General features: G+C 41.0%; 4 protein-coding genes and 1 long non-coding RNA gene across 14 annotated transcripts in view; 2 read left to right on the plus strand and 3 right to left on the minus strand.

Moving 5' to 3' along the window:
- Window positions 1–2,976, plus strand: part of eif3c (eukaryotic translation initiation factor 3, subunit C) — a 10,081-nt gene extending 7,105 nt beyond the window's left edge. For both annotated transcript variants that reach the window (XM_031315822.2, XM_031315823.2), the window contains exons 18-23: window positions 50–209; window positions 418–483; window positions 718–805; window positions 959–1,124; window positions 1,327–1,368; window positions 2,544–2,976. In XM_031315822.2, the coding sequence (XP_031171682.1) occupies window positions 50–209; window positions 418–483; window positions 718–805; window positions 959–1,124; window positions 1,327–1,368; window positions 2,544–2,626 (605 nt within the window). In that variant the 3' untranslated portion in view covers window positions 2,627–2,976. The remainder of the gene's footprint in view (window positions 1–49; window positions 210–417; window positions 484–717; window positions 806–958; window positions 1,125–1,326; window positions 1,369–2,543) is intronic.
- Window positions 1–10,708, minus strand: part of prodh2 (proline dehydrogenase 2) — a 27,872-nt gene extending 17,164 nt beyond the window's left edge. Inside the window, exons 1-11 of one of the 4 annotated variants that reach the window (XM_031315832.1) lie at window positions 10,597–10,708; window positions 10,176–10,408; window positions 8,996–9,186; window positions 8,567–8,693; window positions 7,631–7,702; window positions 7,403–7,483; window positions 7,051–7,194; window positions 6,760–6,926; window positions 6,388–6,498; window positions 4,812–4,900; window positions 4,428–4,603 (exon numbers count right to left, since the gene is read on the minus strand). In XM_031315832.1, the coding sequence (XP_031171692.1) occupies window positions 4,428–4,603; window positions 4,812–4,900; window positions 6,388–6,498; window positions 6,760–6,926; window positions 7,051–7,194; window positions 7,403–7,483; window positions 7,631–7,702; window positions 8,567–8,693; window positions 8,996–9,186; window positions 10,176–10,406 (1,389 nt within the window). In that variant the 5' untranslated portion in view covers window positions 10,407–10,408; window positions 10,597–10,708. Of the gene's footprint in view, window positions 1–3,382; window positions 4,604–4,811; window positions 4,901–6,387; window positions 6,499–6,759; window positions 6,927–7,050; window positions 7,195–7,402; window positions 7,484–7,630; window positions 7,703–8,566; window positions 8,694–8,995; window positions 9,187–10,175 lie in introns of those variants that run through there. The other 3 variants (XM_035997370.1, XM_031315831.2, XM_031315833.2) reach the window with 3 other exon arrangements.
- Window positions 10,303–22,346, plus strand: LOC116061574. Of its 2 annotated transcripts, XR_004896326.1 has the most exons (5): window positions 12,997–13,097; window positions 17,416–17,528; window positions 21,794–21,867; window positions 21,945–22,116; window positions 22,231–22,346. It is a non-coding gene; the product is annotated as an uncharacterized LOC116061574 (long non-coding RNA). The 2 variants fall into 2 exon arrangements; XR_004107743.2 differs by lacking the exons at window positions 12,997–13,097; window positions 17,416–17,528 and adding an exon at window positions 10,303–10,416.
- tbx6 (T-box transcription factor 6) lies at window positions 12,377–16,141 on the minus strand. Its single transcript, XM_031315848.2, is given in 9 exon segments — window positions 12,377–12,739; window positions 12,741–13,893; window positions 14,030–14,309; window positions 14,449–14,507; window positions 14,598–14,668; window positions 14,911–15,054; window positions 15,163–15,430; window positions 15,597–15,810; window positions 16,072–16,141. Coding segments are annotated over 9 exon segments (2,307 nt in total). The 3' UTR covers window positions 12,377–12,691.
- nif3l1 (NIF3 NGG1 interacting factor 3-like 1 (S. cerevisiae)) lies at window positions 19,709–24,489 on the minus strand. Of its 5 annotated transcripts, none has more exons than XM_031315837.2 (8): window positions 24,399–24,489; window positions 23,355–23,944; window positions 23,015–23,171; window positions 22,216–22,339; window positions 21,955–22,093; window positions 21,170–21,253; window positions 20,700–21,036; window positions 19,709–19,848 (listed from the first exon to the last, which is right to left on the minus strand). In XM_031315837.2, the coding sequence occupies exons 1-7, from the start codon at window positions 24,482–24,484 to the stop codon at window positions 20,852–20,854; spliced, it is 1,365 nt and encodes a 454-aa protein (XP_031171697.2). In that variant the 5' UTR covers window positions 24,485–24,489; the 3' UTR covers window positions 19,709–19,848; window positions 20,700–20,851. The 5 variants fall into 5 exon arrangements, with proteins under 5 accessions (XP_031171697.2, XP_031171695.1, XP_031171694.1 ...); XM_031315835.2 differs by having other exon boundaries at window positions 24,327–24,421; XM_031315834.2 differs by having other exon boundaries at window positions 24,317–24,421.
- Window positions 24,490–25,023: the final 534 nt, after the last annotated feature.

Raw genomic sequence — 25,023 nt, forward strand, 5'->3', positions numbered from 1 at the left:
ATCCCTAGAAAAACCAGAGAGGATAACTGTAGCTCTCTTTGTCCTCCAGGACCCCCAGAGAGCATGAGGGAGCACGTGGTGGCAGCCAGCAAGGCCATGAAGATGGGAGACTGGCGTACCTGCCACTCATTCATCATCAATGAGAAGATGAACAGTAAAGTCTGGGACCTGTTTCCTGAGACGCAGCGAGTACGCGAGATGCTTGTCAGGTTAGCATACACCATTCTCAACAGTTAATTTATTTTCAAATGTTCATCATTTTATCTTGTCAAGTTGCTGTTGTGATTAAGATAGTGTGACAAGTGATGTGTTCAAAGTTATGTTTGAATGATTTAAGGGAATTTAAACCTAGTTTGTTTCATATGCGTAACATAATTTCATTTTTATGAATTTCCTGATTGTGTTTACTTTTTACAGGAAGATCCAGGAGGAGTCACTGAGGACTTATCTGTTCACATACAGCAGTGTATACGACTCCATCAGGTAAGTACAAAATACTAGCGCCAGTCACTACTAATGCACTGGTTTGTATGTTTTGAGCTTTCAGGTGAAGCCTCAGTTTGTACCCACTTAGACCAGAAATGGCACTGCCTACGAGGGTCTATGAGTGCGGACCACAAAAGATTAAGCTAAGCTCAGTTTTATCTCAATACGAGAATCTTTAGTGGGGAAAATAATCTTTTTTTTTCTTCTTCTTTTTTTATATCTGTCCTCCAGCATGGGGACGCTATCTGAGATGTTTGAGCTGGAGATACCCACAGTTCACAGCATCATCAGCAAGATGATCATCAATGAGGAGCTGATGGTAAGTTTCATGGCTTCTCTGTTCTGTTGGAGTGAATTTTAATCAGTGTAGATGGAGCAGAATGTTGTTGAATTTCTGTTGCATCTTTTCATGCACATTTTTTTGTTTTCTTAATTAAAGTGTTCTAAATGTTTTCTGTCTTCTTGCCACCAGGCGTCACTGGACCAGCCCACACAGACGGTGGTAATGCACCGCACAGAGCCCACCTCCCTGCAGAACATGGCCCTGCAGCTGGCTGAGAAACTTGGCAGCTTGGTGGAGAATAATGAGCGCGTCTTCGACCTCAAGCAAGGTGTCTATGGAGGCTACTTCAACAGAGGTGAGTTTGGACAACACGCTTCACTGGATGCAATATATACCATATACGTTTTTGCATGTTGTTTACGGACTGTTTGTCAATGAACATAAGTCATATTGAAGTACTTCTCCAATGCTATAGCTTGTTACATTCCTGGAACATCTCTCATGCTCTCTTTGGTATTATTATAGGTGAAATAACCGGTTGTTTTTTTGCATTACAGATCAGAAAGGTGGCTACCAACAGAACAAATCTTACAACAGAGGTATGTTAAGCCAAACTGAGGTTGAACTTTGGATACAAAAAAATAACATTTCTGACCACATGACACCTTCCCAAGCCTATATGCCTCTGATCTTTTTCAGAGGATGTGTGCTTTATCATTTCCGCTTTTAACTATGTTGGTGACTGAGTTAGTTTGTATTTAATCAGTAACTAACATGTAATGCATTAAAATGTTAGGTTAAGGGTAATGGTCAGGTTATGTCCGAACAGAACTAGTTCTTAGACCGCGTTCAGACTGCTCCCATCACTGCCTTATCGCTGCCGCAAGAAAGTTTAAAAACACTAACGGTAAAAAAATAACACACAATCACTGCACATCCCGGGACTTTGTGTATAAGCTGAATGTTTCTGCAACAACAGAGCACTCGCTATGTCTCGCTCGTCTCTTTTCTTTCTCTCTCTTTCTCCTGTGAAATAAAGCTGCCTTCAAGTGCAGTTGGAAATGTCAAAATATATAAACGATCTGACGGAAAACGGTAATTGTGAAATATAAAATCTACTTTTGCTTTGTCGGGGGCTTAAGAACACCACAGGACGTCACATTGACACTCCCCCCGCCACACCACCCTGTGGAAAATCGCCATGTCGCTTTTTTTGGTATGAATGCCCGGTAAGCTGCCTACACAAGATAAGAGGCAAAGCCCAGCACAAGTATACGTCATCGAAGAGTCCGAAGGAAGCTATTTTCCATTGCTGGGCAACGGCGACAGCTGCAGTCAGGCCGTTTTGTGTGAGATAAACCCATGGACAGTATGATTATTCATTTAAAAACATATATTTTCTTAACTTTATTTACAGCATATGGTTAAAATGTACGATACGATGTGTTTGAGTTTAATTCAAAAGATGCCCTGGCAATTGCCATTGAAATCAAATGGTGACGAAAAACTGCACAAATAGTTTGGATGCATGAAACGTTTTCTCGCCATAAATAAGGAAAATATAACTTTGTTAGAGAGCTAAGGTGCCACAACGAGAGGTTGCAATCATATTTTAGATTGGTCAAGAATCAGTTTGTTGTCCTGTTATCTCATTGGTTGCATTTTGAAGGGTCAGCGACAGGGACGTTGGAACTATTTTCTTCTTTCTTTTTGATTAAATCCTGTCATGTGGATACTCATAGATAATCATGTTTTCCTCTTTGCATGTTCACAGATCAGAAAGGTGGATACCAGCAGAATAAGGGAGGCTACAATCGAGGTGGCTACAGAAATCAAAACCATCAAAGCAACTACTGAGCTTATTGAATGTGGTTTTCAGTCTGGCCACCTGAACTGGTCTTCATTCCATAACAATAACAATGTGAGTTTCTGTGCTTGACATTTGGCTGTATGCTGTTCTCCTTCATTTGACTAAAAACAGCTGAAAGTTATTGAAGTACAAGCCCTTCCCAAATCTACTGCATAGCGTAGTATTTCAGTACGGCCAACTTCTTTGGATAAACGTGAGTTTTTAAGGTTAGTATTGCTAATTGAAAATGTGTACAACAAAGGCATTGCAGTGTTGCTGGCTTGTGGCAATACAGTCAGGTGACAGACATGTCAAGTATTGTTGACCCACTTCTCAAATAAACAACAATGAAACTGCATGTTTTACGTCCTCTTCTTGTTTTAATATAAATTCAATTCGGGCAAAATCAAAGCATGAAAAAAAATCAGATAATGTAAACGCTGCCTCTCCACTCTAAACTCTATATCAATAAAAAGCATTAACATTTGATCCGAACAACTGTTAATGGTGGGCAGAGTTTGTATGTTAGTTGACCTATGAATGAAAATTAAAAGTATCAAGTTGCAGAAAAACAGAAGGGTGTCCTCCTGATATGGGTCTTCCATAACCTTAATATGTCTGGTTTTCTACACGTTAGAAACTCAGGAGCTGCTCCCTGGGATCACATCCTGATTCTTGATGTCAGGTTAATATTTCTCAAAACAATGAAGCTGATTTAAAGGAACAGATTTTAGGCGATTCAAGAGGAGAAAAAAAACGCAAACAAAATGTGAAAACCTACCCAATTGCTTAAAATAAATATACTATAAGAGTTGGAAATGAGGAATATTCCATCGCCAGACATTATAAAACTACACACGGTAATAACTGATTCTCTCAAGGCTGCCAACACCCAGTTGAAGGCTTTCACCCAAAATGTGTTGGTGTGAGCCATGTAATCTTACAGGCTGTTTATCATACTCGGAACCCAGAATGCTTTGGATTATTCTCTCTTGTTTGAACTGGCTTTTACTTCACTAGTAATGTATTTGTGATAGTGATATTCCTAGGTCAGATCAGCCAGTCAGTAAGACTCTGGCAAAGACTAAGCAAATATCAGACTTGTACTGAGTTACCTCCACCGTCATATTCTCTTGTTCCTAATTATTTGTTGCTTCAACACTGAATAACAGCTTTTGTTGTTTGCCGACATGTTTCTTATTACATGGATAATTAACTTTGTGCTACAGAGGAGTTTGACAGCAGAAAACATAAATGGTAAATCTAAGGTTTTAATGTCAGTTTCTTCGACTTTATGAACAATTTCTAATGTCTAATTTTAGAAATAGTTTTGTAAGATGTAGGTGATCAGTCAATCAATTAACAGTTTCCCCATATGTTTAGTGCTTTCACCAGAAGTTAAGAGGTCTGTTATTTTACCAGCAGTCAAAATGAAAATAAGTATTACATACATAGGTTATATGTAGTTTAATATTTGAGCAAATTGTCCGTCAAACTTAACATTGTTGCTCTTATTGTTCTCAGTTTTCATTAAATCATGAATTGTTCAGTTGAACCATAGTCATTTTGATCACAACTATTGCAAGTTTTCATGCTTAATTTAAATTCACTTTAATTCTTCATCAGCATACAGTAGGTTATGGCTTTCATAACTCAAGAAATGGGTGAGTGTTCATGGATTTTAACATTCTTTTATTCAAATGGCCAACAGTGTTTCCATGTTGCTTTCTTATTGCTCCATCGTTTCCTGATTGGGAACCTTAATATGAATGTGTCCAGTGGTTCAGCACCAATGCCTCTTCTCTATTATTAGCTGCCTCTCCTCAGACTCAGTCTCCTGTAGAGCTCTTTCCTCAGTAGGTCCCTCTCTTTACGGATTCCCTGCAACACAGTGCGGTTCTCCTGAGCCCTACGCACAAGGTATGGCAGCGTGTCGTCCACTGAGCCGTATGGCACTGACTTGTATACAGCATAACCCTCCTTAGCTGGAAGGAAGAGGAGAGAGTGAGTTTTAGTATCTAAATCTTACCCATTGTAGTTTACATGAAGAGAGGTTAGCCAGCCAGAGCTGCTGTCCTACCACTTAAGGTTTGCAAGTTCAGCCATGTGTCGCATCAAGCTATAAATGTAAAAGACTCTGGACCTCTTGCGGAAAATGTAAATGTAAAGAATGCCAGTTGAGGCACAGCTCACCCAGTGTGAGGGAGACGTGATCACACATGCCCAGCAGCTGGCCGAAACATACTGAGCCTCCATCATTGTCTATCCCCAACTCTTCCATCCTGAAGATGATATACACAATAGCTATATCATAAACGGCAGTACTCAACCTGGGGCTCAAGACCCCCACTAGAGGTCGCAGGATACATTTAAGAGGTCGTGAAATGCTTAAAAGTGTACTCCATTTATTTAGTATTGCACTCCTATAATAACATTGTAGCACTCTCAATGTACAGTTTAAAAGAGAATCAAACGATTCCGCAGAACCAGAGAGTATTTTTTACATTATTCTTACTTGCCAATGCCTGACGCCTACATTACCCACAACGCAACTTGACCACCAACAGTTCGGTTCAAGATTCAGGTGTGTTATGTGGAGGCAGAGACGGTTTAGAACCAAGATGCCCCAACTCAAGCTAGTTTCCTGTATCTGTGTCATGTGGGCTCCAGCACTGCCACGCCTCTTCAGGAGACTAGCAACAGGTCCTGAGTGTATTGATTCAAACGGGAGAAGTGAACGTGAACACAGATTATCCTTTTGTTCCATAGTCACCAAAGTAGATATTGGACCCATTTCTCACAAGCCACATATCTCCAGAACATTCTGACACTAAAATGGCGGACACAGATCACAGATCAGGAGAAAATTAGCTTTGTTTGAGACCTGTTTCTGTCTCAGGACCAAACTCTCCCGAGATCTGGCAACACAGAGAAGCTAACAAAACTAATCTCTGTGATGCTAAATATGTATTTTAGCTGTGTACATATCTAACGTTAGCAAAAGAACATATTAATAAATTATTCAAACATAACTTTTCATTCATCCACATGACGTTCACTACACGTTCAAACAAGGCCATGCCTTTTTAGGAGACAGGAAGTGTGTACCGTTTCATACGTTCTCTTAATACCACCATGGTTTCATACCATTGGCAATGCTTGAAATGCGCCATCTTTAGTATAAAGGATCTTTGGTGGAGGTTTAGTCTATATCCACAATGTTCTACTTCGTAGAACTTCGAAATTCCGCCGGATGTCCGTTTTCGGATGTCCCGTTACCTTCCGCTTTCTTTTTGTTGTAATTTTGATACTCTGGTCGATTTATGAGGACTATGGATAACTGCGCCTCAGATCTCTGCAGGGTAAATCCAGACAGCTAGCTAGACTATCTGCCGCCCAAGACGATTGTGATTGGTTTAAAGAAATGCCAATAAATGAGAGCACGTTTTTCTCCCATCCCGGATTGCTGAGTGGACTCGCCAGACCCTCCTCCGCAGCGCTGTGGAGGAAAGTCTAGCAATGCGAGAGTCGAGACTAGAAGCTTGGTGATACTCACTGTCGCAGGGCTAATGGTGAACTGTAGATGGCGAGCTAACCGTTAGCGTAGTCACAATAGCTCCCTGGAGCTTCTCTGTATTTTCTGTCTACTGTTCTGTTTACTTTTCCCTGGCATTTGTTCACCATTAAACACCAATTTGTTGAATAGAAAGTCGTCCAAGAGAGAAAAGAAAGCTCTCCGAACCAACTTAGCTCTGTCACAGGGTCTAACCGTTTGGCGGTTTGTCTCACTGACTCCTCGTTGTGAGTGGCGACTATGATCCTGTAGCACTCTGGTTTCTGGGAAATGGCTTCCAGCATCACATCCAGCAAGCTGTTATAACTGCACAAACACAAATAAACCGATGAAATGTGTAAGGAGTCAAGTTCACCGCCAGAAATGATCAGGCCAAGTTTACGATATGCAACAGACACAACTAATGCACTTGAGTTAATTTTAATCCAGATAAAAAGCTTTTTAGCATAAATTCAGGTGCATTAGTAACATTTACCAAACCCAGACAAGTGTTGGACTCAGTTTTATGTAGTTTTGCCGTTATCTGGGATGCCTGGTTGTGATTAATGGCCGCTGCCTCTTATCTACCTGTCATTGGTGTCCTCCCAGCACTGGTGGATGGGGTCCTGACGACCCTCTTTCTCTGCCAGCTTCCTCTCTTTGTCCATGTAGGCTCCTCGTACCAGCTTGACCCCCAGAAAGAAGCCCTCATTGTTGGACAGTTGCAGAGCTTCTAACAGGAGAGACCTGGACTCCTGAAAGAGACAGACGGAAAATGGGACTATTTGATAATGTCTCCTTTTTAAGAAAATACTCAAATTGAAAGGAAAGTACAATTATTTGTTCTAAAAAAATGAAAAGACAATTTAAGATATTTGCCTTTAAGTAACACTGATATGTGTTCCAAATCCACGTGCCATCTTTGTTAAACTTCTTCATCATCGCCATGGTGACAAGAGAGAGGGCGGGGTTCATGTAGGTGTACTCTGCATCAACCAGGACTCTGACTTTGTTTACACTTGCCTTTAAAAAAAAAGAACACAGTCGATCTTTAGAATAAATGTGTAACTTCCCTTATTAAGATTAACACATTAAAACCAGACACAGTGAAGCCTTGGAGAGCAGAAATAAATAGTCACAATAATTTAAGTGTTCAAATTCATAACATTCATTACAAAACAATATCACTTTGATGCAGTTCTCCCATGCAATATAAATGCCCTTCACATACCTCTGCTATTTTGTTGAGTCTCTGCAGGCCACAGAGGAAATGGGCAACTTCCCTGTCATCTAAACCAGGGAAGTTGATTGACTGAAAGAGGCAGTTTCAGGTAAAGGACAGAGGTCATTAAACATTTAATTAAACAGAATCACCCTAATCAACACTGTAAACGTATGAATAAACTGGGGAAAGGGAACACATCTGACAAACTGTTATTTTGGTGTACTGTGGACGTACCTCTCCATCCATAGCTCTGACAAGAAGATTCAGGTCATATGGTTGCTCTGCCATGAGGGTCGTGAGTTTCACCTTTATACAAGCAGTCAGTAAGTCAGAAGAAGAAAGACACAAATTCGAGAACAAACTGGAACAGCCGTGGACAGATAAAACACTAAAAAAGTGTATTCTTATCTTTTTTCCCACGCATTTGAACAAATCAGCTACTGTTTGACCTCAAAAACCTGGGAATTTCCCCACTGGTTTGCCTTGTAAATAAAATGCTCAGAAAAGTAATTGTTGTACCAAACAAATGTAATATGAAATGCCCCCCTCTATTGAAAGATTTAGCATTTGAGAGTTAATTAAAAATGCCTTTCTTGACATTTCTTGCATAAAAACATTAGCCTGGTTGACACCAGACCCTTCTCAGTTGTAACTGAGAAGGGTCTGGGGAACGTTTATTCACAGCCCATTTCCAAAGGGGTGTCACTAACGGACGCCGCTCAAATGCCTCTGGCTGCAATTGGATAGCCCTTCAACCAATCAGACCAACGATCCGGGTGACATAGCAGCGACAGCGGCATCAACCTTCTTATATACGGTCTATGGCATCAACGGGTTGCGGTGGCCGTCATGTTGAAAGTAAACAAAATCATATATCTTATATACTGTCTATGAACAAAATGCTGCTTGCCGTCGCTGCGCTATCGTCATCATGTAAAGCCTGCCTCAACGGTTGTGATTGGTTCCTCGATTTGGAAAAACTGGAAATGGGCTTGAATGGGATCTTGGCCAGACTGACTTGCAGAGCAAATCTCAATTTTGCCGGAATTTCGTGAGGATTTTCCCAGGCTATAAAAACATCTAATTTACAGTAAAAATGTTAGTGTTTTGAAAACGTCCCGGCGAGTAATTTCCTCAAAACATTGTGAATGGTGGAAATTGTTGCCTTACACACAGCTCCGGGCTGATCAGGGCTGTGATCTTCAGCTGCATCATTGGGTCTTTGCTCCAGGCCTTGCTGTGGGATATTTGCACACATTCCAACATGGCCTCCATGTTGTCGTCATATCTCTTCTCTCTGGTGGTGACAAAAAGCAATAAAGTTCGATAATTCACTTTGTCCATGTTCAATCACATTAATGTAAACTAAATCAGTGTGACTGCCCAAAAGGAGCATACTGAAGAAAAGACAGTGCACCTCCACTGTTTTTCTATCCTCTAGTTCTCTTTGAGCAAAATCATCCGTTTCCAATTATAATGTCCAGTTAAATTTGTGAAATTTTGATTTTTAGTTTGTTTTTCCCCACATTTTTATGTGGTGGTTGCAATTTGCTGTTTTGTCAAGCCCCAGCACACCGAGTTATTAACAATTTGTCGTACCCCGTGCTCTCTCCCAGATCCTCCTCGATTGGTACGGCCAGCATTGGCCTCAGTCCCAGCATGCTCAGCTTCTCCATGGACTGAGAGATCTCACTCTCATTCTCTCCAGCCACAAACTGGGCATAGATGGTGGGCCGCAGCAGCAAGGAAAACCCCCTTCTGCCCAGGAGTGTGCGTGCTACCGACATCAGCTGGAAGAAGAAGGTGAAGTGGACAGATAAGGTGAAGAAGAATGATGGAGAGGAGGAAAGGGATTCATTAGGTGACACAGACACAGTGGTGGTATGTAACTAAGTAGATTTACAATTTTGAGGTACTTGTACTTTACTTGAGTCTTTTCATGCCACTTTCACCTTCTTATTTAAGTAATTTTAAATGCAAAATATTTCATGTTTCCAGCTTCACAGATGTGATTATTTTCTGCTTGTTCTTTTGAGCTATTTTAATTTATTTTCAATAATTTTGAATACTGTGCTGTTGGTTGGACAAAACAAGCATTGTGAAGGTGAAGCTTTGGGCTCAGAACTTGTGATGGCATTTCTCACTATTTTCAGATTTTTTACAAACAATCAATTAATCGAGAAAATAATCAGCATATTATTCCATAATGAAAATAATTATTAGCTGCTGACCTATACAAAATAGTTTAAACACAATTAGCTCCACTTCAACCAACTACAAAAGTAAAATCCTGCTTTTACATTATTGCATGAGTAATAATAATGTAATGATAATATATATACTATAATAGTATCACAATCACAGAGGCTGTTTTTCTGCATTCATACTTTTACTTTAAATACTTTACATTTTCCTGATTATACAATCATGCTTTTACTTAAGTAACATTTGCAATGCAGGACCTTTACTTGTAGGTATTTTTACAGCGTGGTATTACTTTTATTATTCATTACTTTTACGTCAGTAACGGATCTAAATACTTCCTCCACCACTGCACAGAAGCACTTATTTTGTACATTCATAGCGTGCAACATTAGAGTGTCAAAGATTGATCAAGAAAAGATTAAGATCTCTCTCTCTCTCTCTCTCTCTCTCTCTCTCTCTCTCTCTCTCTCTCTCTCTCCATGCCTCACCCACTCTTTTTATCCATGCACTCGTCAATCTTATTCATCTCATTTTACTCCAAATAATAATGACAAGTGGCAAACTCAAGTCTTACCTTCCCACTGTTGTTGACAAGCAAAGGGAAGGAGCACAGGCGGAAGATGCCCAGAGCACGGAGCAGCTCACCAAAACTCTTCACCCTGAAGGCACTGGGATCCTCGAAGGCCAGAGATGCTGAGCGAAGGTCGGGCTGCTTGACTGCCACTGTCTTGGAGGCCCCAGTACCCATCAGCCTCAGCGGCGAGAGGCGAGGGAGTGAGGGACGCAAGCGAGAGCACATCATCATCCCTGGAAAAGTGTGTATGTGTGTGTTTGTATGTCACTGACACTGCTTGTAGATGCAGTCTCAATGATTTGAAGTGTTTATATGAATCTTCCTTTGTTGTAATTTTGAGGTGTCTGTTAGGCTGCTCCAAAAGTACCAAATGTGTCTGAAATTGACAATACAATTGCAACAGTCAGTAGAAACATCTTACCCTCCTTCCCAAAAGTGACTCTTTGAAGTTCTAAATGATGGAAAGCTAAGCAGGTGCGATTTGAGGGTCTCAGTGTAGACCAGTAAAATTCATCATCTTTTGGCTTACTCACTGGTTAATAAGTGACTAAATTTAAGTAAACATCAAGTTGACCCTTAGCATCAACCCACAAGTTTTCCCTCGGTTTGACTTTAAACTAAATGGACATTAAAAGCTTGCTTTGTCGTGTATTAAAATATTCGTCATGTTGGATCTGGCTCTTTTTGCTAGAAGCTTTGGAATAAATGTGGCTTTAAAAGGCAATTCTAGGCATTCAGATAGTAGTGCAATCAAAGTGGGTCAAGTAGCAGAATTCAACTTGTTGCATTTATAATTTTACCTACAATAATGTTGCCTTTTTAACAGTGCAAGCTTTTGTGAATGCACATTCAAAATCCCAACATTAAATTAAGGACTCTTTATCAGACACGTCAGTTATATTCTGAGTAGGGGTTGAGTTTAAACTTATTTTTTTTCTCCAAAAGACCAAGCAAAGCAGCCAGGAGTGGAAATGATTAACCAGCTGCCACCATCCTTGTCACATATCTCTGACCTGACAGAAAACCCTCTAACGTCACACACAGCTCACTCAGACCTTTGCTATGCTGGCACCCTGTTCACTAAAGGGTTAGGCACTCTTGGGATATTTAAGTAATCCTGCAGAAATGAAAGGAGGTCCAAGGCAATCATATTAATCTCTTAAAAGGCCTTAATTTCCTGTCATAATTCTAAGTTAAAAATTATATATTTACTGTCCATCTGAAGCAGTTTTGGTAAAAAGAAGAAAAAAAAAACCAATTCTTGCAAGTAAAAGAGAAGGAAGGAAAGCTTGAGAAGTGTAATGACTAAAGATTTTGACAAATTTTAGTCTAGATGTTACCCTGCAGTTTAAAGGAAAAGTTCGACATTTTAGGAAATACTGTTATTCACTTTCTTGCTGAGAAGATCGATACCACTTTCATGTCTGTTCATTCAATTTGAAGCTTGGGCTAGCAGCGGGGTTAGCTTAAGTTAGCATAAAGACCAGAAACGGGGACACACAGCCTGGCTCAGGCATCTTTAAAGCTGACAGATTAATACGTTAATGCTAACCCTATATCTCATTTGTTTAATCCATACTAGAACCTCAATCTACTATATATATATTTTTATAGCAGCTGGCTGTTACCAATATGGAACTCCCTTAGTATTTAGAATGTTTTGTAAAGGTCTATCTGTAAAGCCTTAACACAATTTGTCAATATCTGGACGACCCTTTGGTCTTTTTAATGCAGTTAATCCTCTACGAGGACGCTGCATCACAGAATCTGACGCGTTATACATTTCACTAGGTAGCACCATGTTTGGTAGCTGTTACTTATTAAAATAAAGTATGACAAAACTTTACAGGTCCCAGGATCTAATGAGTTCCACAATTTGGTGCAACACCGGCCAAGAAGTAGTCCCACATAACCTCCCAACCATAAAACCACTTGTTTAGCAAACAATAACAAGATATTACCTGCAATGGCCAGGTTTATGCTAAGCTAGGCTAACCGTCCCCTGGAGCTAGCTCCATATTTCGCATAAAAACATTAGAGTAGAATCAATCTTCTCATCTAACTCTTGGCAGAAGACCTTTGCTGTGATTTGTTTGACAGCAAATACAAAAATCTAGATGTTAGCAAAAACAAAGAACCTAGTTTTTATTCTATACAGTCACTTTTAGTATTTTCAGTGGAAAAGAATTGAATCACAAAAGCCTGGTGTATTGGGATTCTTTTTTTATTTTTCACACTGTAATGAATATTTAAAAAGAAATTCTTCAACAGCTATTTACAAATTTGGATCAATTTCATGAATCTGCTTATTAGCTGAAATCTTGGGAAGACTTGCATGCACGCACACACGCACACACACACACACACACACACACACACACACACACAAACACACACAGACCATTTGGCTACTTGAACTAATGCTATACATTGCTAAAACCCCTAAAAGCGCTATCAAGACAAAACATTCTGCCAACAATAATGTTCTACTATATTTTAAAACACAGCTCTTGTGCTCATATCCAGGTAGGACCCCTGAGGGTGGGCGTGTCCATGCTGGTGTTGTCTGTACAGATGCCTGAATGGAATGGAGAGGGATGAGTGAGGGTCCTGGCAAAGCCGGAGAGGGTAGGACGGAAAGGCAGGGTAGAGGGCTGGGGGAGGGGTGGAGGAGGGAAGATTGGAGGGAAGTGCTGGATCCAGCTGAGGGAGAAGAGACGGGTGGTGCAGTACCATCTCTGGACGATAGGGAGCGGCAGGATTGAAGTGTGGGATGGCACCTATTTCGACCGGAGGGTATGAGGAAGTGGAGGGATTGGGCAGGTTTTGAGGATGGGCTGTTGGTGGCATTGAGGGAACTGAGGAAACAGACTGCTGGAAAGAAGAGGAGACAGCCAAGCAAGAGGAGGGCTGGAAAGAAGGGTGAGGAAAGGAGGATGATGGATGAGTGAAGGAGGAGGGAGGGAAGGTAGAAGCTTGGCCTTGGTGGCTCAGATTTGGGAGGTGAAGAGCATGGTGGGCATAGCTGGAAGACATATTTGAAAACGACCGATTTTGTATGTGTTGAGGGACGGAGGAGAAGGCAAAAGATGTAGGGGCAACATGAGCGTGTAGGGAGCACGGCAGACTGGGAGCTGGTGAGTGGTTGTAGTTGGGGAGAGGCTGAGCAGTAACTGGAGCAGGATCAGGATTTGCAGAAAGGATATTTGGGTAGATAAATGCTTCCGAGCTTTGATCGCTGGGTGCATTATTTCCACAGGTCATGGATTCACCCAGCAGAGGCTGACCAGGTTGAGTGAGCAGAGAATGAACTGATATTTGGTCCTGCAGACCTGACTGACATGTGGAAGATGGGGCAGGAAAAGAGGCGTCTGTAGGTGTATGGGGGCTGATTGTCTCTGGGATAGTGTGATATTGGTTGGCAGAGGGGGAGGAGGAGGACAGGAGTGGCTGTGGCGAGGAGGAGTTAGAAGGAGGCGGAGTGGGGAAGGTGAAGGAGGTCTGCTGCAGTGAGGGAGTGGTGGTAGGAGTGGTGGAGGAGGAGAGAATGGAGGGATAGTCCATAGACTGAGGATTGGCTGTATCTGAAGAGTCGGGGACAGAGAGGGAGGAGAAGGAGGAGGAGGGCTGAGGAAGAGGAGCTGATGGGAAAGAGGAGGAGTTGTTCTGAACCGCAGGGAAGGTGGAGGTGTAAGCTGGTTCACCCATAGTGTCTGATCTGTTGAGGAGAAAAAGAAAAAACAGATATAAATGTTAGTAATAAAAAGATTTGTTGCTTAATTAAACATGCACACACAAGTAAATTCTTCTCTCTCTCTCTCTCTCTCTCTCTCTCTCTCTCTCTGCACACCTACCTTTCAATCATACGATTCGCCACCTCACTTCCTGGTGTGCCCTGCATCCCATTGGCCATGGAGATGCCGATATCGGACATCTGCGATGCCATGAATGCTTGGCCGAGATCTAGTGGCTGCTCCGGGACCAGAGTGTCCTGATAGGAGGCTCCCTCTGGTCTGAACCCACAGGAGGGGTCAGGCAGTGGGGGCAGAGAGGCCAGAGCGAGGGCCTGCAGGTCTGTGCTGGTGGTTATGGGCTGCGGCAGCTGCTCAGTAGAGTCGCATGGATCACAGTTCACTGAGAGAGACAGATAGAAAAGTGGTGTTTTAGGATAAGGTAATTCAAGGATTCAATGCAATGTAGGAAGTAAGAGTTATATCAAACAAATGCCCAAACTAATGATTTAAAGTGGCATCCGTTTGCTTATTCCACTTACCAATATCCAAGGTTTCTGTTAGGACAGATATTTTGCGCTTCTGTCTTGCATCTCTTTGTCTGCAGGAGGGGAGGGGAATAGGTCAGATCATCCACAATATATATGCAACAGTGTGAAGTGTTTAAATGTGAGCATTTATTGTGAATTACTTTTTGCTGTTCATGCCGTCTTCTCGGAAGCCTTTAGCGAAGGGGTTGGCGCTGATTTTCAGCTCTGTGATCTGAAAACAACAAAAAAGAAATGATACTTGGTCTACCTTCCCTCTAGTTCTGTACTTGGCTCTCATTTTCTAAATTTCGCATTGATTCTCTTACATGCAAGCTATTATTGCTCAGAGAAATGTGTTCAGGGCACTGTGACGTGTGAGACATTTTTTCTTAATCATGAACTGCACTCATTGAAAGTCATTTTGTACAGAATCAGTAACCCCTTTCTTATTATACAAATGTAGTAGTATGGTACCTTGTTGTTCTGGTAGGCAGTGACTGTGAGAAACTGGGTCTCAGGGAAAACAAAGGAGTGTTGCCCTCCGCCCCACCTCAGCACGTCTCTGGCTTCAATTACATGAACTCTGGGCTGGTAACGATGCAGCGAGTGTAGGATTATCTGGAAATAAAAGAAAAGAGATTGACTCAGATGCACCATGAAGACAAAATCTACCAGTGGAGGTTTGGTACTGCATTGGTGCTGGGTCAGTCACTCTGCTGTACTTACATGTCCCTGTGAGTCCAGTGTGTTGTTGGTGAGCTTGGCGTAGTGAAACGAGATGGTGCGGCTCTGCCAGTGAGCTCCTGTGGCTGGTGAGTCCGGGTGGATAAAAACCCGGTCCGGTAGCCTCGCCTCTGCCCCGCCAACAGCCTGCCAGCCACCACCTTGGAAGCGATAGCGGGAGTTGTCCGCTGGGATGATGTCCAGGAGGAGGATGTAACGGAGAGATGGGTTCAGGCCTGAGAGCTTTAACCTCAGCCCGGGGAACATCCGTCTAAGAGAAGGAGGGACGGTGGACAAATAGCAGAAAAGATGTGAGAAACAGCTGGTTGTAAGTTACAGTATAGGATTGGAGAAGTTATCTGAATGGTAATTATAGGAGGATTAAAAGTTAAGATAAAGACAGTTGAGTCAAAGGTCAGTGCACTATGTTCTCTCACCTGCCCTTCTTCGTGATGATCATCTCTGTGCCCACTGAGCTGAACTGTTTCCATAAGGATGCATTCTCCAGCTCCATCGTCACCTCATCTTTTGGGGTTTTGGTGGTAGGGTCGTTGGGAACAGGTGGAGGGGCGAGCAGCCTCTGGGGCACGGCTTTGGCCGCAACGTCACAGGCGGGAGGGAACAACGGCATGTGGGCCGGAGCCTGCCGGTCTGTGGGAACGCACAAAACCAGGATAAAAACCTTTACATGAATGGTTGAAATAAAGCAAATACAGGTGCAAATGTTGGTCTTAAAAGTTCATCAAATCAAATCAATGACCCAATCAGTGCTCAGTCACTTTAAAAATATATATATTTGGCTGCCAACAAACTAAATAAGTGAGCATCTGAATCCAACTTCTTTTGAAAGAGCAAACCATTAAAACGCATTAAATTACATTTCTTAATGCATGCACACACACTCCCTCTCACCTCTGTAAAAGCAGTCTCCGATCCTTTGTGGTCCCATAGTCAAACTGGGGTACATCTCCATGCTCAGCATCTTCCTTGTCTGTGCTTGTCCTTTTACTCGTCCTCTTCACCTGCTGCAAAGTGACATTTCACTCTTCAACTCTTGTTGTTTCTTCTTGGTTTCCTTGTACAAATTCTCTGTGATATCAATCTTCTGTTGTACTGGAGACCTCTTCTTAAGATGTTCTGTTCTTTGTTGCCTCTATTTCCGTTCCTATCCCTCTGCAGTCCTTTGCTACAAATGCCCAAAGTGGTGAGTTGCTCTGTTAAATAGGTGTGTGGATCTTCACACTTAAGGCCAAATGGCCCCCTTTCTTCATCTGCCTCCCTGTTTCTCCACACTACGGCCTCATCATCCCTTCTGTCCCTACTCCACAAACATAAACAACACCTGTCATATAGAGAGGTGATTTGCAACACATAGGGTTTACTTTATAATTTTATAGTGTCTGGTAGAGAAATGAATGTGTCACTAGACGTAGAATAAGTACCTGCACTCAGGTACTGTTTTGAGTTATTTGTACTTTTCTTGAGTATTCTTGAGTATTTTATTTAACTCTTTATCACCACATTTCAGATGCAAACAAGTGTTTTACTTCACTACAATTCATTTTACATACAACAAATATAAAATAGGTTAATTTGCTTCACCTCAACCAGCAACAACAACAGTAAAATGTTGCTTACACATTAATGCATCAACAATTAAATAACATGTTGTGGCCGGGTTGGCTCAGTCGGTAGAGCAGGAGCACATATACATAGAGGTTTATGCCTCGACGCAGAGGTCCAGGGTTCGAGTCTGACCTGTGACGATTTCCTGCGTGTCTTCCCCCTTTCTCACCTAGCTGTCCTGTCCATTAAAAAGGTGGAAATGCCCCAAAAAATGTTATATAGTACTTTGATACTTTATTTTGTTGCTTAAACTTGTGTACTTTTACAGGACTTTGACTTTAGTATTTGTACATTGTGATGATGATACTTTAGCTTAAGTAAAGAGTCTGAATACTTCTTCCACCACTTTGTCAGGAAAAACTTGGTCTAATGAATCCGTTATACATACCTCAATCTTCAATTTTAGTCACGAGTTCAGCATTTACCGGTGGGGGTGTGTGTGTGTGTGTGTGTGTGTAAAACCGACAACTGCCATTTTGTAATCTTACTTTCAAGATTTTCTGTAATAATTCAGAGAAATGCTACTCAAATTTCAAACGCCTCTTACACATACATATAAATCTAGTAGTTTACTGGCAGGACACCTGTGGCTGTTTGATGACTTGATGACATGTTTCTTCCTCTCCGCAGGGAGTTGGGCCTTGAATGAAGGTGTAAAAGGAAGCCAGTTTGCCAGACAGCTGCAGTTTGGCCACAACACAAACACAAGGGTCTAGAAGTTTATATGAGAAGTTTAAATGCAGGTATGAGCTTGGTATTACAACTTATTTTGGGAAAACATTAACTGGAATACTTAACAGTAGAACTGTTGACTGAATCAATTCAACGCAAATACTGGTGTCATGTGAGGGAAGTTTGGTGAGCAGACAGGATTTCTAGTTAAAATTCAACAAAACACACAATGTGGACCACACAGACAAACCTCTGTTGGTGGTACCAGACAGCCAATTAGTTAGTATGAGTTGTGGAGGATATTCAGATCCTTCACTTCAGTAAATGTAGCAATACCACAATGTGACAGTACTCCATTTCAAAAATGTTACTTAATCACAAGTACAAAAGCATTTATAGCAAAATGCCCTTTAAAAGTACTCATTATGCAGGAGTCAATATCAAAATGTATCATATTAGTGGGTTATTATTACTGATGCATTAACATTTCAGCAGCATTTTGATGGTGTAGCCAGTCGAGACGGAGCTAATTCTAATGACTATAACCTACAGCAATATATCATATTTTATGAACTGCTAATGTAAAAGGGTAAAAAGTACATTATTTCCCACTGAAATGTAGTGTAGTAGTAGAATAAAGTAGCTTAAAGGGGGAATTATGCCTATGGTCTCAGACAGTAAACATAAACAACTCTCTCCCAAATCCAAAAACTAGAGTGGTAAATCTACTCCATAGACAATTAATTGGGAAAGATGTTATAGATGGCACTGAGCACCCAGGGGAATGTTCTAAGTGTATGGGTACATTTTCTGTTTCACAACTGAGATCACTACAATAGAATCAAGTAAACAAAATAATTTATCTCCCATTAATTGTCTACAGAGCAGCTTCAGACTTTATACTTGATGACATCACATGTTGGTTTCTGGCTTTGAGAGTAGTTCATGTTCACAAATATTGATTGAACTTTCCTAGGCCATACAATATATTGGAATTCTTAAACTAGGTGGTGTTCCTCTTTAAATGGAAATACCTTAATTGTACTTAAGTAAATGTACTAAGTTACATTGCACCACTAGCTGTAAGTGTCTAGTGAGTGCAAAATGTGAAGTGGCTTAAGAGAATACACAATTTTACGTATGCAAACCTGTTGCAGTCGGGTTTGAGATGTCTTCAGCTACAAAATGGTACTATCTGCAAAAAACTTTAAGTCCTTTAAATAAAAATGATCACAACAAATCTTCATAAGAAGCTTTAATATGTAAGACGATGATCTGATGCTTTTGGAGGACTTAAGAGACTATAGAGGCTCATTAGCAGAGGATTACTGTTACATCATAAGTAGTGCGTTTGCAACTAACATGATCAAACAGGATAGCAGCTTTCAGAGGCCCAAATCTACCTGCTCAAAGACAATAGTGACAGCTGGAGTCACTTTACAGGAGTGAAGAGTAAATGTTGTTCTAGTTGTTGTTTTCCTTCTCTATTTGTGTATGCGTGTTGTGTTGGAGGGGATAAAAGCTAGTGAGGACTGAGGGGAAGTGGAGGTGTGAACACCACACTAAGAGAAAGGTCATTATTACCTTGATGGGGGCAGCGAGGTGTGTGTGACGTATCTTAATGTTTTTACGAACTGACAGGTGTGTCAGCCACCAGACTCTGCAACAGTCAATGATGAGGATTGTTACTTTTGTTTATTTACCATTATCCAAGTGGGGGCAGATAGTGTGTGCTGTTTACAGTGCATTAGGTATTACCATAGGCCTGCTCCCTGACATGTATGTGCTAAGTGGTTTAATATCCACCCTTGTTTGCTCACTGAGGCCTAAAGGTCAAAAAAAATATCCTAAGAGGCATTTGTCTTTAAAGTTTTCATTGTTGGCTCAGAGTGGTGCAGATGTTCCTGCTGTTTGAACACTTCCTGCATAACAGGGGGTTGTCCGATTTCCTCGAGCATGTTTACGATGGACCAACAAGCCTTTTAATCTGATGAGGATTACCGTCTTGTTTTTGTTCCTGTGTGCACGATGCAAACACTCTTCCTTTTAGGGGGGATTTGTGGTTGCTGAAATTCTCTCTCCACACTGCCAAAGGGCACACTTGATGTCACAGATTATTCGGATTGAAATATACTGTGTGTTGTCGGTAAATCAATCATCTGCATGCAAAAGACACATGCATTTAGATCAAATGCTTTATCCTCGGCTCTCACTGTGCACTGCTGCATTTGTGTCATCCAACAACAGTCCATTTTTGTGATCAACCAGAACCCATTTTATTAAGACCCTGCAAGAAATACACGATAATCAGCATAACGTACCAAAGGATGATATGGCACAGATATACTGAAATACTCTTTTATAGTCACTAGATAGCCTTACATAAAGAGCCTGCATGGAAAATATATATACAGTGCTGCTCATAAGTATTCATACCCATGGTCAAGTTGACTAAAAAGAGGAATAAAAAAAATCATCTTTTGGAAATTGATCTTAATGCCTTAATTAAAGAAATGAGGAAAATCCGACCTTTTAAGGACACCAATTTTTTGTGAATTAATAATGTATTGTAAATAAATAAATGTTCTTCCTAAAAATACAGGGGCCATAATTATACATACCCCTATGTTAAATTCCCATAGAGGAAGGCAGATTTTTATTTTTAAAGGCCAGTTATTTCATGGATCCAGGATACTATGCATCCTGATAAAGTTCCCTTGGCCATTGGAATTAAAATAGCCCCACATCATCACATCCCCTTCACCATACCTAGAGATTGGCATGGTTTTATTTCAGTTAGCCTAATAGCTGAGATAAGATCCATATCAATGCAAATCAAACCAGCTATTAGGCCAACTGAAATAAAACCATGCCAATCTCTAGGTATGGTGAAGGGTATGTGATGATGTGGGGCTATTTTAATTCCAATGGCCAAGGGAACTTTATCAGGATGCATAGTATCCTGGATCCATGAAATAACTGGCCTTTAAAAATAAAAATCTGCCTTCCTCTATGGGAATTTAACATAGGGGTATGTATAATTATGGCCCCTGTATTTTTAGGAAGAACATTTATTTATTTACAATACATTATTCATTCACAAAACAAATTGGTGTCCTTAAAAGGTCAGATTTTTCCTCATTTTTTTAATTAAGGCATTAAGATCAATTTCCAAAAGATGATTTTTTTTATTCCTTTTTTTAGTCAACTTTAGCATGGGTATGAATACTTATGAGCAGCACTGTATATATTTTTTAATGCAATCATATCACACACATCCATTTGAATCGCACCGCAGCAGAAGGTGCTTTTGTAATGTCGTTAATTTGATCCAATCAAAACAGTGAAAATGAATCCAACAGACTAACTAGTGCAACTGTAGCTCCCGAATCAGTCAGACCACCTCCAGAGGGTCTCTGTCAGCCTTTGAAACCACCACTGTTACACTGTCAGGAAGACGCACAGCCAGCTTCTCCCTGAACACAGCCAGAAAACCCCGCTCACTGTTGCTATGGTCACTGAGGATGACGTTAGTTCCCTTCGCCACGGCGTCCAACACTTCATGGTGGGACATCTCACCTGAGCAATGGATATGGTAATTACTTTATGCAGGCATTATCAAGCAAATAAATTGACAGTGAAACAAATAATATCAGGTATACGCAATTGTTTTGAATGAAAACTGAATTAGATTTTTACTTTAAATGTCTACCTGTGATGTAGAGGTCTGTCTTGACTCCGTTCAGTACTGAGGCCCCAGATCCAGCACACACAGCCACCGTGCACACAGAGGACTCTTGAAAATATCAGAATAAGGACACATTTTAGATCTCAGGACAATCCGAGCAAACATATCAATCAAAGTTTGATATCAAAGTAGCCATCTGCTTCTTTTCAGAATCAGAATCAGAATACTTTATTGATCCCCTCAGGGAAATTATTTAAATTATTTTTAGTGGCATCCAGAGCTGTTAATTGAATTTTTAATAAGTGTATGCATCACCTCTAAGTCACATTTAGGGCTCGCTCTCTGTGTGAGCTATTATCGCCCAAAGAAGCCAAGTCCAGGCTGACATCTCTGGCAGCGCTCATTATGTATTTCCATATTCAGGCTGAAGACTAGAGGTTTTAAGTTTCTGGTCGTGGCCTTTATGACATTCTTGACCCATTTGGTTGTGGTACGTTTGCTTGATATATGGTCTGTATTTGTGTATTATAATTAAGATGTGTATTTACCCAATTGGTGAACAAACTGTCATAGTATGTATTGCTAATATAGTGGTTTGGTTTGTATGAAGGTATGATAAACTAACTCAATTCCTGGTTGTTCCTTAAGCTTCACCTCTCATCTCTTAATCTAAAACTGCAAACCATTCAGAACTTCTACTGCTCCCAATGCTCGCCTAATGGGTAAGTGTTCACCATCCACACATTCACAGTGTTTCTTTTAATTTATAACACCAGTAATAACCTACTGTTTGTTTAAGAGTTCATTACCTAGCGTCTGCCCCAATCCCAAAGCCAAACGGAGGTGACTCAAACCCAAGTGGGACTTCATTTTCTGGATGGCTGTTGCCACAGTTACCGGCTGGTCCAAAACACTAAGTCGTCCTTGGCCATGGCCCGGGAGAGGGGGCTGCAGGGAGTGAAAGATGGACAGTAAGTAAAAAAAGGTGTTATTTCTAAATAATATTCAATTTCCTTAATTTATTGGTGTTCTTCGGTTCATTGTCTAACAGTGATGCGTTTGTGCCGTACCTTTTCTAACTTTAGGATGCTGAAGGACAGACTGGGAGCATTGTGTCGTAACAGAGTCTGGACACTGGGGGTCAGCGCTGAGTCACTGCAAGTTACGCTGGCATGGATCCCACTGTTGTCTGGTCTGTTATGAGGGCAAATAAACTTAATTATTATTCACCAGCACAAAGGACCTTAGTGGTGATCAGTGTTTTTTTTGCATGTTTAAACCTATTACCTACAATGTCTATATACCTTACATTACTACTGACCATGTTCTATGATTGGTTTCTGTTCTTTTCAGTATTTTGTGAAAGTCCCCACTTGCTGAAAACAGTCAATCAATCACAGTGCATGATTCTTAGCCTTTACTTTGTTGTCAAAGTCAATGAAACAAGCTTGTGGTAATGAAGTTGTGTGTCTGGCTTTTGTTCGGAAGATTTGATATCCAAGGTGTGAAGTGAAATTGGCTTTAAAATCAAACCCTGGGTGTTGTGAATGCGGTGGCATTAAAACTGACACTCAAATCTTTCCCAAAAACACAGTTTTCACAACTTTGAGAATAAACAGCTGATTAGAAGATAGCTGTGTTGGATTGTGAAAGTTTCAGTGGATTTTATGAGGTACTAAAATTACAGTAAAGGGTGCTTGAATGAAAGGAAATCAATGCAAAACTTATTGTATGTTGTCTGTAAAGTATACAAAACTTGTAGTTAAAGGCCAACCCATGCTAAACTAGCAAAATGCTCCTTTAATTAAAGTCCAAATATGAAGTGCTAATTTGTACACAATCCTTGGTCAATGCAAACATGTACAGGACCTGCCGACTGAATGTTGTAGTGTTGTTTCACTGTCACAAGCCTTCAGTTCCTCCATAACAGTGTTTAGTTCCTCTGTGCTCCTGACGGTGAATTCCAGTTTGTGACTGTGGGAGGCGCCACCAAGGGCCTGACTCAGCACAGACACCTGGCCGCTACCTGAGAGTCAAAGACAGACACCAGAGATGGAAAAAGACTTTTAGGGGACAAGGTGGAGGACACTTGGTCAGAAAGGTTGACCAGAAGGTCAGTGTAATGTGTCACAGCATTTCAGCCTATACCTTCATTAATTATGTCCTGTAGGTATGTGTGACACATTTTTCATTCAGAATGACCTCTTACCTAGACCCCCGACCAGCCAGTCGTTCACTCCTCCTTTAACACTATCCCACGAAGTGTGAGGGGAGAAGATCGCTATCCCAGCCTCCACAGCCCGGATGGCCAATCGCTGCTTCCAATCTTTCTGAACCAGACGCTTGATTGGCCGAAATAACGGAGGGTGATATGAGATAATAAGGTCACAGTTCATGGCCTCTGCTTCCTCCATGACAGGATCTGTAAGGTCGTTGGTTAGCAGGATGGTTTTAACAGGCCGAGATTTGCTGGGTTCGATCAGCAGGCCGACATTGTCCCAGGACTCAGCCAGAGACAGAGGAGCGAGTTGCTCCAACACCTGCAGAACTTCTTTTAGCTCCATCAGGCCTGAACAGTGAGCAGAAAGAGAGTGAAGAGATGAGTATAGGGGGACTGAGGCCTGTTGGCTTGTAAAGAAGCAGTGACTGTGAGTATATGGAGGGATGGATGAAACTGTTGAGGCAGAGAAGGACAGAGCAGCCTGTGAGGTCAAGCTCCTCCTGGTACAAAGTCTTCTATAGGTGAGTGAAAAAAAGGTCCAAGAAAGGCTTCTACATCCAGTCAACATCAGTGGAGACCTGTGTGGATATAAAAAAATCACTAATACAGTCCTACCTTAATAAATAAGAGCTAGTACTTAGCAACAGATACAAACTGAACTTGTTAATGTTAGCCCAATATCTAATCGAATGAGAAAGACAATATGGGCCTGAAGCCTAATGTTTAGTGTTTATAAAGTGCAGTTAGGCTATTTCAAACCTTATTTATGGATCAAACATGACCTACAGCTTTAAGTTGTTGACAGCCACCGACTGCTGGGAAGCATGCAGCTAACAGCAGAGCTACTCGGCTAACATTAGCTACTTATATACACACTAAGTCGACACCGCTACTTTAAAAAAAAAAAAAAATTCACTATCAACATAGTGTGTGCACGAGTGAACATATACTTTCGCTTGCCTTTGACTTTAACGTTAGAAGACTATTGACGCACACATTCCTCCCGAAGTGACAGAGAGAGCGCACCACTACTGTAGAATATGCAGAATGTCCCTTTCCGGCTTCCGTTTCTTAAAGCAACGCAGTTTTGATTGGACAGTTGAAATGTCAGCGAACATTGTTGTGAGCTCTTTTTGAATGTGATTTTATTGAATTACCACAGGCGGAAAGACTACTTTACTCAGTTCTAGTCCGATATCAGCAGTTTTTCACTTTATGGTAGATAAATGATGTTAAACCAAAAGTTACTGTAGAACTGGTACATTTAATAACAATTAATTTGCATAATCTGGCTGCACACAATTATGATAACGTTGACAATCATTTGATTAATACAGTAATGTAATGTGAAACCTTCATACTAAAGAGCCGCGTGGACGATATCAACCATACCCACATTTTTGTTGCAATGTTTATTTTGCAAATATCGTTTCTATTAATTGTTTTCTATTTAGAACTACTTATTAAATATTCAGTGTGATTTATATCATTTGCAGCTTGGAAAACTACATTAAACTGCATTTAAGAAACAGTAACTGAAATAGTATTCACTGGAGAGAATAATAAGTACTGACAGATTGATAAGAGGACCTTACTGTTTAACATTATCTGAAAAACCATTAGGCCTACTGGACAATTTCACAAATACATAAGTGGG

This window comes from Sander lucioperca, chromosome 22 (genome assembly GCF_008315115.2).
Source record: "Sander lucioperca isolate FBNREF2018 chromosome 22, SLUC_FBN_1.2, whole genome shotgun sequence".
Classification (NCBI taxonomy): Eukaryota; Metazoa; Chordata; class Actinopteri; order Perciformes; family Percidae; genus Sander; species Sander lucioperca.